At 50.7% G+C, this 11,688-nt stretch overlaps 1 protein-coding gene across 6 annotated transcripts in view; it reads left to right on the forward strand.

Annotated features, from left to right (window-relative positions):
- The window catches only part of Acacb (acetyl-CoA carboxylase beta), a 111,776-nt gene that overhangs the window by 49,035 nt on the left and 51,053 nt on the right, over window positions 1-11,688 (forward strand). For all 6 annotated transcript variants that reach the window (XM_031337482.1, XM_031337483.1, XM_031337479.1 and 3 more), the window contains 8 exons: window positions 2,612-2,821; window positions 3,238-3,408; window positions 4,188-4,349; window positions 5,949-6,112; window positions 7,898-8,048; window positions 8,171-8,274; window positions 9,637-9,718; window positions 11,119-11,264. In XM_031337482.1, the coding sequence (XP_031193342.1) occupies window positions 2,612-2,821; window positions 3,238-3,408; window positions 4,188-4,349; window positions 5,949-6,112; window positions 7,898-8,048; window positions 8,171-8,274; window positions 9,637-9,718; window positions 11,119-11,264 (1,190 nt within the window). The remainder of the gene's footprint in view (window positions 1-2,611; window positions 2,822-3,237; window positions 3,409-4,187; window positions 4,350-5,948; window positions 6,113-7,897; window positions 8,049-8,170; window positions 8,275-9,636; window positions 9,719-11,118; window positions 11,265-11,688) is intronic.

Raw genomic sequence — 11,688 nt, forward strand, 5'->3', positions numbered from 1 at the left:
TGTTCGAGGCAGACACCCTCAGTTGCTGGTCCTCCACTTGTTCGAGGCAGACACCCTCAGTTGCTGGTGTGCACACTAGGCTTGTTGCCTAGGAACATGAAGACTTCCATGTTCTGAGACTCTTGTCTCGGGTGCTGGGATTATAGACAAGTGTAGTAATGTTTATATGGGTTCTGGGATTTGAACTCAGTTCCCCACAACACTGAGGCAGCTCTCTGGCTTTTTTTCTTTTTCTTTTCTTTTTTGGCAGTGGTGCTGGGGTGGGACACAAGGTCTCTCACCTTCTAGGCATGCTCTCTGCCAGCAAGCCATACACCCACCTTGTGGTGGATTTTGAAGCAGATGTGCACATCACTGCTCACAAGCCCACAGCTCCTGCTGGCCTTTGCAGTCTTTCTTCAGATGGCCCGGTCTGTGCCTTAGGGTGTCTCTGAAATGGTCTCCTATTTGCACAGCGTGTTTTGGGGTTCATTTTTAAGTGTCTAGGTGCTCAGTTTTTATGTGGGTGTGACCTTTGTGTTTACTTGCTTTCCTCTGTGAGCACCTTTGATGGGCAATGCGCTCCAGCCTGGTACTTCCAGGCCGCAGGCCTGTAAGAGATCGTGTGTGTGTGTTTGACTTGTACTGATCGGTCTTCTTTTTTGGATGAAGGGTGCAGGAGACAACTTGTGGGTGCTAAGTGAGCCCTGTATCAGTGAGCTACAGCTCAGCCTTCAGCTTTGCACCCCCCTCCCTTCCCACTCCCACTCCCGCCATGTTTGGGAGAAAGGTTTTATGTTGCTTAAGATAACTGCAGCTCCTTTTCCCCCTTAAGTTTTCTTTTATGTATAGGGGTGTCTTAGGGTCTTACTGCTGTGAGCAGACACCATGACCAAGGCAACTCTTAGAAGGACAACATCTCATTGGGGCTGGCTTTCAGGTTCAGGGGTTCAGTCCATTATCATCAAGGCAGGAACATGGCAGCGTCCAGGCAGGCATGGTACAGGAGGAGCTGAGAGTTCTGCAACTTCATCTGAGGGCCACTAGGAGAAAACTGACTTCCAGGCAGCTAGGAGAGAGATGGAGAGAGATGGGAGCCATCCCTGCTCAGAGACACCCTAAGGCACAGACTGGGCCATCTGAAGAAAGACTGCAAAGGCCAGCAGGAGCTGTGGGCTTGTGAGCAGTGATGTGCACATCTGCTTCAAAATCCACCACAAGGTGGGCGCGTGGCTCACTGGCATCGGGTCTTCCGCCCACACCTACAGTGACACACCTACTCTGATAAGACAACACCCACTCCAACAAGGCCACACCCCCTCCAACAAGGTCACACCTCCTCCAACAGGGCTACATCTGTTCCAAAAGGGCCACACCTTCTCAACAAGGCCATACCTATTCCAACAAGGTCACGCCCACTCCAACAGGGTCACACCTTCTAATAGTGCCACTCCCTGGACCAAGCATATACAAACACAAGGGGTGTTTTGTGTGCCAGTTTGTCTGTGCACCATGTGCCTGCCTAGTGCCCAAAAGAAGCCAGCAGAGTGTCTGGAACTGGAGTTAGATGCATGGGTGTAGGTTGCACTAGTCCACATAGCCGAAGGCCAGCTAGAGTTACAGTGAGACTCTGACAACAACAGAAGCTGCCTAGAGAGGGACTTAGTTAAGCCCGCACACATTGCATGCCCTGACAAATACACTTTGAGAATGTCCTAGAAAGCATTGCCTATGGTTGCACTCTGGGCACGTGTGAGTGCTGTACCCTGATGGCAGGTCCTCTGCCATGCTGTGCCTGCTGAGCTAAGCAGAACCTCAGGAAGAATGTCTGAAAACTTTGAACAGCAGCCGGGATGGCTCCCATCTCTCTCCACACAGGTTCCCACAGCCCAGAGGTGGGTGTGCGCATGTTTTGTGTAAAGAAGTGTTCTATGTGCTACAGAACGTGCAGGAGAAAAGTAGCTACATCGCCACCCCACACCTCTGTGGATCTATATCTGACAGATAAAGCTGTATTTGTTTAAGCTGTTCAGCGTGCCGTTCCGTCCTGCATATATTCCCTGGGGTGATTCTCACGGCTAAGTCGGTGTACAGACACATCACCTCACGTGCTTTATGTGTGTTTGGGAAGAATGCTGGGATTTTTTTGAGCAAATTTCAAGTGTGTAATACATTATCTACACCACGCTGCTATACCCCCAGAAAACTAAACTCAGCGAGGTTCTGTTGTTTGTTTTTGTGTCTGCTGTGTAGCTCAGCCTGGCCTTGAACTTTCTGTATAGCTAAGGCTAGGCTTGTATTCCACATGTAGCCCAGGCTGGCCCTAAACTTAGAACAGTCTTCCTGCTCCAGCTGCTTGGGTGCTGAGATTTCATGAACTGAACAGGGTATGAACATTGAATAGGGTATGAACACCACATGCCATGTAGCGGGGAACATGGTGCCCTATTTGATGGTTTGACTTTTAAAGTGATGAGAAAGCACACCAGGTGTCTGTTGGAATTAAAAATGAAACCGAGGAGGGAGTGGGACATGGGGGTAGCCCCTGCCCATATCTGGCTATTGTTTAACTTCCAGAAGCTTCCAGGGCTGGATCTTCTCGGATCTGTCACCATCCATGCCTCCCCCACAGGTGCAGAGTGAGATCCCAGGCTCACCAATCTTTCTCATGAAGCTGGCCCAGAACGCAAGGCACCTGGAAGTCCAGGTCTTGGCGGATCAGTATGGAAACGCTGTGTCACTGTTCGGACGAGATTGCTCCATCCAGAGGCGGCACCAGAAGATCATTGAGGAGGCTCCGGCCACCATAGCCGCTCCTGCTGTGTTTGAGTTCATGGAACAGGTGCCTTTGGCAGAGTGAGCCTGGGTCAGCTCAGCAGAGCTGGGCAGACAAGAGCTGTCCACAGCCGTGGTGGCTGGAAGGTGGCGATCTCGGCATCGCACAGAGTGGCAGAGTGGGCCTGGAACAGCTCAGCAGAGCTGGGCAGATAAGAGCTGTCCACAGCCATGGTGGCTGGAAGGTGGCGATCTTGGCATCGCACAGAGTGGCAGAGTGGGCTTGGGGCAGCTTAGCAGAGCTGGGCAGAGCTGTCCACAGCCATGGTGGCTGAAAGGTGGCGATCTCGGCATCACACCGATGTGTTTGGTCACCGGTCACTGAGGATTTCCAAGTGGCAGGTCCTCAGTGTGCCCTGGGGGAGGGAACAGGTGCTGGCACTCATAATGACATGAGATTGCCCTTGGCCTCTGTCTCTGCAGTGTGCCGTCCTCCTGGCCAAGACCGTGGGTTATGTGAGCGCTGGCACTGTGGAGTACTTATACAGCCAGGATGGCAGCTTCCACTTCTTGGAGCTGAACCCACGCCTGCAGGTGGAGCATCCGTGCACTGAAATGATCGCAGATGTCAACCTGCCTGCTGCACAGTTGCAGGTGAGGACCTTGGAAATGGGCCCCAAGTGTGTTGCGTGATTGAGCACGTGTGTCGCGTGAGTGTGAGCACATCGTGCTGTGTCAGAAGATGTTTCATAGGTTCTCTCCTTTCCCCAGTGTGGGTCCTGAGAATTGAACTCAGGTGGTCAGACTTAGCAGCAGTCATCTAGAGCAGTTGAGCCCTCTCACTGGCCCAGAACTGGTGTTTTGAGCATTCAGGCTGAATGTCCATCAGTTTCGATTTGCTCAGTTATTTCTTCCTGGCTCAATTCACACTAAGTAGTTTTGCAGAACATTCCGGTGTCCTTTTGAGATACTAAACTCCACCACGTACTTAAATGGAGTCTGAGACATGCCTGGACTTTTCTTGTTGCCGTCATGAGGCCTCTGTGACCATCCAGCCAGCCCTGTGGCTTCTCTCTGTAGCTCCAAGAGGCTAGCCGCAGACTTAATGGTGGAGCTCCTCCTGACATGATACGCCATATACCAGCTGAGTCTTCCCTTGTGCCTGCTCCCCAGGCTATCTCAGTGTGGCCTGGAACTTGTGATCCTCCTGCCTCAGCTTCCTGAGTACTGGACTTCAAGTGTGTGATACCAGTTAGGATCGGCTGACTTTCTCTCCTCTCCTGTTCCCCTGTACACAGCACTGTCTGGATGTGATAGGCTCAGTCTATCTGGAAGTGTTGACTGAGCCTCTTTTTCTTCACATCCATGTTGCTGTCCACATCTCAGGGCCAGAATCCTAGCACACTGACCTGTGGGATGGGTTTTTTCCTTAGATTGCCATGGGCGTACCCCTGCACCGGCTGAAGGACATACGGCTTCTATATGGAGAGTCCCCCTGGGGAGTGACCCCAATTCCTTTTGAGACCCCCTTGAGCCCTCCCGTTGCCCGAGGCCATGTCATTGCAGCCAGGATCACCAGTGAAAACCCAGACGAGGCAAGTGTGCGTCACCAAGTGTGGGTCTCCATGTTTCCACCAACCTTAGACTCGTTGCAAAGGGCGGGCCCTGGTCTTTGGTGTGGGTATACTGGCACTCAGAATTCTCAGTTATACCCAAGAAACTCTGGGTAGAAGTTATTGGTCATAGCTTTGGACTTCAGCAAGACCCTTTACACCGTACCTCACTCCCCTGACCTACCTGGATGGTGGTCAGATTCCAGCCTGCTGGGGACTGGTAAACTGCTCCACACGGTTCCCATCTTTGGTATGTGTAGCCAGGTTTGGAGCCCGGGTTCCAGGGTTAGTCCTGTCTTTTATGGAACCCCGTGGGAGGTCCCCTTGAGGCTTGTTCTTCCTAGGGGTCTTAAAAACAACTTGGCTGCCTTTATTGCTTTTACACCTCTGACCCCTCGTTGTTCTGGGACTCACCAGTCTCCTCTGGTTTCCGTGTGTGTGTGTGTGTGTGTGTGTGTGTGTGTGTGTGTGTGTGTGTGTTTTATGAGTACACTGTCACTGTCTGCAGACACACCAGAAGAGGGCATCAGATCCCATTACAGATGGTTGTGAGCTGGGAATTGAACTCAGGACCTCTGGAAGAGCAGTCAGTGCTCTTAATTGCTGAGCCATCTCTCCAGACCTTTGTGTTTTATTTTTTTAATCAAAGATTTGTGTGTGTGTGCATGTGTGAGACAAGGCCTTTCTATAATAACTCTGGCCTCAAACTCACAGAGATCTGCCTGACTCTGCCTCCTGAGTGCTGGGATTAAAGGCACCTGCTACCACACCCAGCTTCAAATATATTTTTAACTGGGTATGCTAGTCGGGAATCATGTGATGTTTCTGTTCCCATGTATTGCTGGGTAATGTTTAAATCTTGCCATGTTCAAGGAACTTGGGGTGAGCCCCCATTTTTCTTGTTCAGATCTTTGGCTGCAAACCAAACCCCAGCTGTGACAGACAGACAGCCCCATACCAGCTCTATGCTGCTACTTTTAAAAACTATTTTTTTAGTATTTGTTTTCTGTGTGCATGGGAACCATAATGAGCACATAGAGGTCAGAAGACAACTTTCAAGCTCCATGCTTTCCTAGTACAATGTGTCACACACACACACACACACACACACACACACACACACACACGCACACACGCTTCTGCCTCCCGAGCGTTGGTATTAAAGGCATGTGCTTACTACCTAGCTTACTTAAAATTAATATATATATTTTTATTTTGTGTGTATCAGTGTTCCTGCCTGCATGCATGTGTACCATATGTGGGCCTGCTACCCAAGGAGGCCAAAAGAGAATGTCAGACCCCCTGAACTAGAGTCACATATGTTTATGAGCCACCGTGTTAGTGTACTGGGAACCAAATCCAGGTTCCCTGCAGGATTGGGCAGTGCTCCTAACCGTTGGGCATCCTTCCCACTCTTCACTTACATTTTTATCAATGAAAATGTCCAGTCTATGAATGTTGTGGGGATGGAACCCAGGTTCTTCTGCTTGGGAAGTTAGTGCTTGTGGACTGGGCTATCTCCCTAGCCAAGTGCTCACAGAAATGACTTTTGTTATTCTTTTTCCTCTGTCTGGGCTCCAGGGTTTTAAGCCAAGCTCGGGGACAGTGCAGGAGCTGAACTTCCGCAGCAACAAGAACGTGTGGGGTTACTTCAGCGTGGCTGCTGCCGGGGGCTTGCACGAGTTCGCTGACTCCCAGTTTGGGCACTGCTTCTCCTGGGGCGAGAACCGTGAAGAGGCCATTTCGTCAGTATCTCCCGTTCCCTTCCCTTCTCTCCATCATTGCCTCCTAGTTTTAAAAAACACTCACAAGTACTTGTGTACAGGCCTGATCACCTGAGTTTGATCCCAGATTCTACAAGGCAGCTGGAGGTGCATGCGCCTGCACACACACACACACACACACACACTCCTCTGACCCACACACTTGCAATGGTGTGCATGCACCTGCATACTCACACACATACACACACCCCCAAATCCTTCCCTGTGCATCAGTTACCATTTTAACTACTGAAGTTCAAGAACGAGTCTCTTCCTCCGTTGGAGACCTGCTGTGAAAGAGCAGGGAGCTCACCAAGGCCACTGGGTCTTGAGTGTGCAAGAGATCTAACTTCAAAGAGACCTCAAAGCATTCAAAGGTGTCTAAAGGGTACCCAGTACTCAGGAGAGGGTGGGGGCCCCTTTAGCACCCCGTAAGTAGTTTCCACACCATCTTCACTCCGACTTGGTTTCTTCTGGGAGCTCTGCTGCTCCCGGCTCGCTCCTCAAGCTTGTGACGTGGCCTGTGATCCCTGCGAATTGCAGACTGAGAAACTCATATTAACCAAATACCCCCCTTGTCTGCTCTTAACATCTCCCTGCCTCAACACCGGCCCGGGAAGGTAAAATGCACCTTGTGTTGTAATTAAACATCCCGCACACCCAGGTAACCACTCTCCAGAGCGTTAAGGAGTCCAGAGGCATCAGGAGTACTTCATTTAAAAAGCATTAGACTCTGCTCTGGCTTAACCATGAATTAATTAGTTAAGTGTGACAATTTTGATGGTTCTGCCCCTCGGTCAGTTTAGATTAATTCATTATAATCACATTCTGTGGCAAACTGAGGTCCTCGGAGAGAGTGGAAGGAGACTTGCAGCCGAATGAGGCTTAGTTAACGGGAGGAAGTGAGCCCAGCATACTCCAGCAGAGCCTCGGACTGTGGCTCTGTTTGCAGCTGCTGCAGACTTAGAAATGCCAGCTTTTACTGCTGCCAGAGTCTTGCCGAAGGAAGCGCTTGCCACTGGCCTCAATCAGCGCTACGGCCAAGCCTTGTGTGACAAGTCGCTCTTCCTCTTCTTCAGTTGCATGGTCGAGTCACATACAGATTTAGGTCCTGAGACTGACCTGTGGCTACTTGATGCCTTCACCTTCATTTGACCTCCCTGTGACCTCCCTGTGTCTTTTAATTTTCTCATTGTTTAAATATAACTATTACTGCCTTTGCCCATAGCTGCTCATGGCTCATGAGGACACTGTCAGGGGTTGGAGCCTTCTCTCCAGGAGTATACCTCATCCTAGTGCCTTTACCCAAAAGGCCTTCACTGCAGGCCTTCAACTATACTGCCTGTCTGGCCACTGAGCCAGGACAACCGACACACCTGGACAGAGCAGCCAGGGGACAGGTAGAAGTGGCTTTTATGAGACAGGAGATTTGAATAGATCAAGGGGAGACAGAACTTGCGCTCAGTCAGAGAGGCCTTACCCCTCTCTATGGATCATTATGTATCAGGATGATCTAAACTCTGGGCATGTTGACTACAACTGCATTATATGGAGCATCCCTTTGCAACCCTCAAGTACTGCAGGTGACAGGGTTATCACTCTATTTTTCAGATGAGGTAACTGAGGCCTGGAGTAGTTAAGTTACTCAAGTGAGGTCACTCAGCCAGCCCACGTGACTCCTGTGCTCTTAGATGCTCTGAGAAACGTATCGCAAACTTCCCAGGAAGTTGTGGGTTAAGTGTGGAAACCAGTCCCGTGTCTCTCCAGGAACATGGTGGTGGCTTTGAAGGAACTGTCCATCCGGGGAGACTTCCGGACCACTGTGGAATACCTCATTAACCTTCTGGAGACCGAGAGCTTCCAGAACAACGATATCGACACGGGGTGGCTGGACCACCTCATTGCTCAGCGGGTGCAGGTAAGAGGGTGCTTTGCTTCTCTGCCTCTCCCCCCAGGGTGTGGGGGGGGGAGTGGTGGCGGTGGTGGGGAGGGCAGAAATCCGTGCTTCCTGCAGGTACTGAGACCTGGAGTCTCTTCTAGGCAGAGAAGCCGGACATCATGCTCAGTGTGGTGTGTGGGGCCTTAAACGTGGCAGACTCGATGTTCAGAACCTGCATGACGGAATTCTTGCACTCCCTGGAAAGGTAGAGTGCACAGCTCTCCCCTTCCCCCCCTGTGATGGGTGGGCAGCATAGAAGGCAGAACGGGGCTCTTGTTGTTGCTACTGTTCGGAGATGACTCTCATTATGTAGCCTGTGCTGGCATCAAAAGTGATCCCCCTGCCTCAGCCTCCTGAGTGTTGGGGTCATACTTGTGTGCCACCCTGCTAGGTGGTGGGCTTTGAGGGTGGCTCAGTCACCACTGGCCTCTCCTGTGGCCTGCATTCAGCATTCTGAGAATAAACCTGTACTGCCTGGGAGAGAGTTCAAGTGGGTGTTGGGGGGGGTGTGGATCCGGGTGGAGGGGGGAAGGAGAAGGGTGAAGTTGGTGAGGTGGCTTCTGCCTGGATCATCAATCGTTTGGCAGGACTGTCCTATGCACTGTAGGCTGCCTCCTAGAGGCCATTCCCCAAGTATCCCAGCAATAGGAACAAATTACCCTCTCTGGAGAAGTGACAAAGGAAAGACAAAACCTCCCCACAAAAAGCATGAAAGATAAAACGGCAGTGGTCACTTTATCACCTTTGAGTGACAGCCCATGTGCTAGAGGGTAGCAGGCCACAGACTGGACGTTTTTACCTCATAAATACACATAAATATAGTAATGACTTACTTATTTTTACTTTATATGCATTGATTGTTGGATTGTCTGCATATATCTGTGTGAGGGTGTTGTGTCCCCTAGAACTGGAGTTATAGACAGTTCTGAGCCGCCATGTGGGGGCTGGGGATTAAACCTGGGTCCTCTGGAAAAGCAACCAGTGCTCTCAACCATTGACCCATCTCTCCAGCCCTGATCCCACATGTATTTTTGTTGAAATGGTTTGTGTTTGTTTCCCTCCTGCCTCACCCTTCCCAGTACCTAGTTTACAGACACATACCACCACACCTGACTTTCGTGTGGGTCGTTCTCCCAGAAAAAGATTGGAAACCATTTTAAAATGCCCCATTCTTCAGGTTTTTCTAGCACAATACCACAGAACAGGAGCTTGTCAACAACAGAAGTTTGTTCTCCAGGCTTACAGTTCTGGAGGCCGGGACATCCAGGGTCATAGCATGGGTCAATTCAGTAGGTACCAGTTCCTCTCTGCGATCCGTGTCCCACACTTTTAATAAGGCTAGGCTCCATCTGGTTTGCTGATGCCCAGGAATGGCCAAAGCCAGATGATAGGCAGCTTGGTGGATGGTGGGGGTAGAGCCTAGGGCTTTGTACACGGGGGCACCTGTTCTGCCATGGAGTTCCACCCCAGCCTCCGGAGGGCCATGGAAGATGTCGCTGAGCCCAAGGGAGTTCTATAGGGTCTCTGCTCCTTCCTGGACTGATGGCAGGCACGGCTTTCCCTTTAGGGGTCAGGTCCTCCCGGCTGATTCTCTGCTGAACATTGTGGATGTTGAGTTGATTTACGGAGGCATCAAGTATGTTCTCAAGGTAACGGCCGTGAGATCTCAGAATCCCCGCCATTCTGAGCCGGGTGGGAGTTTGTTTCAATTTTTTTCTGTGAACCTGGAGTGGAGTGGGGTCTGAGCAGTGTGTCCCTCAGGACTTGCTGTGTCCATGGCTTCAAATCCTGAACAGTCTGAGTGTAGAAGAAGAATCATGAGTGGAACCCAAAGAATGCTGTCTTTTATCCGAAATCATTTGTGTATGTGTGATGTAATACATGTGTATGTTATGAAGTTACATGCATGGGGGCAAAACTTGGGCTGGGATTTCATTGGGATGGAAGTGCAGAGCCTGGGCCAGAGCTCACTGCGCACACCTCCCTCTTGGCCAGAGCTCACTGCGCATGCCTCTCTCCAATGTCCCAGATCTCTAGTAAGCAAAGTCCATGTTCAGGTTTTTTTCTCTATTTAAGTTTTTATAGCAGAGTGCCATTGAGCAGGGCCTTGTAAACAGTGGGAGGCATTGCCCACAGTTCCAAAGGCTAGGACATCCAGGGTCATGGCATGGATCAGTTCAGTATCAATTCTCAGGCCCCTCCCCAGTCTCTAGTGCGTGCCTTCCTTTGCTGTGTGTCTTCATGTGGTAGAGGAGGGCAAGGGAGCTCTTTGGAGTTCCTTTAAAAATTTTAAATCGAAGTCAGGCAGTGATGGTGCACACCTTTAATCCCAGCACTTGGGAGGCAGAGGCAGAGGCAGAGGCAGGTGGATCTCTGTGAGTTCAAAAGGCTAGTCTGTTCTACAGAGGGAGTTCCAGGGCAGCCAGGGCGACACAGAAAAACTCTGTCTTTAAAAACCAAAAAAAAAAAAAAAAAAAAGTTATAAATTGAATTTATTTATTCATGTGTGTATGCATATGTGTGTGTGAGAGTTTCATGACGTGTGTGTGTATATGTGTGTGTATGTGTGTGTGTGTGTGTGTGTGTGTGTGTGTATGCACGCACATGCATGTGTAGATCAAAAGCAGCCTTCAGGAGTTGATTCTCTTCCCACCCAGGGAATCAAACTCAGCTTGTCATGCTTGATGACAAGCGCCTTTGCCGCTGTATCATCTCACAACCCCTGAGTCCCTATTATAAGACGAGTAAGAAAGGTCCGCCCTCATAACGCACATACCTGAACCAGTGATTCCACTTCCTAATAAGATCTCGTTTGAGGCTTGGTTTCGGCATTGGAATATTGGAGGCACACACAGTTTAGTGGACTAGGTCCCTGATGAAGCCTCCACAAGATGTCCCACCCAGTGTACAAGCTACAGTCCCACCAGCCACAGTGATACATGGACCCAGTGTCTTCAGCCTGAAGCCTTTGTCCACACCCAGGGCAGGAGTAGCCTGCTAGCCCGTGCACCACCGTCATGGGGATTCTGATGTGAGCCTGTCCCCACAGGTGGCCCGGCAGTCCCTGACTATGTTTGTCCTCATCATGAACGGCTGCCACATTGAGATCGATGCTCACCGGCTGAACGACGGGGGGCTGCTCCTGTCTTACAACGGCAGCAGTTACACCACATACATGAAGGAAGAGGTGGACAGGTGCGTGAGGGCCATGGCCACGAGTGTGCACCCAGGCAGCATGGAGCATGTGCAGCTCTCTCTGTGGAATACAAAGCTGGCCTCCGTGTAGGCCTGGAATTCTAGATGAAACATGCTCTGATTCATTGTGGGGCATCCGGAGAGGGTGCATGGCTGGAACTCCATGCACCTGGCAAGAATTAGAGGGGAAGGGACCCCAGGCAACACCTTTATGGTTACAAGAGGATTTAGAGCCAAACAGGACATAGCAACCAGCTCTATAATCTGCAGGCTGAGTGAGGAGGTGCCAGCTGCCCTGGGTCTGAGCTGCAGGATCCACAGCCCTGGAGGATGGGCGTGGAACAGATGCAGGATCCAGTGGCTGGTCAGTGAGCCACTGTGAGCCACTGTGATCAACGTGCTCAGCTAGGGATGAGGACACTGA

This window comes from Mastomys coucha, unplaced genomic scaffold, assembly GCF_008632895.1.
Source record: "Mastomys coucha isolate ucsf_1 unplaced genomic scaffold, UCSF_Mcou_1 pScaffold22, whole genome shotgun sequence".
Classification (NCBI taxonomy): domain Eukaryota; kingdom Metazoa; phylum Chordata; class Mammalia; order Rodentia; family Muridae; genus Mastomys; species Mastomys coucha.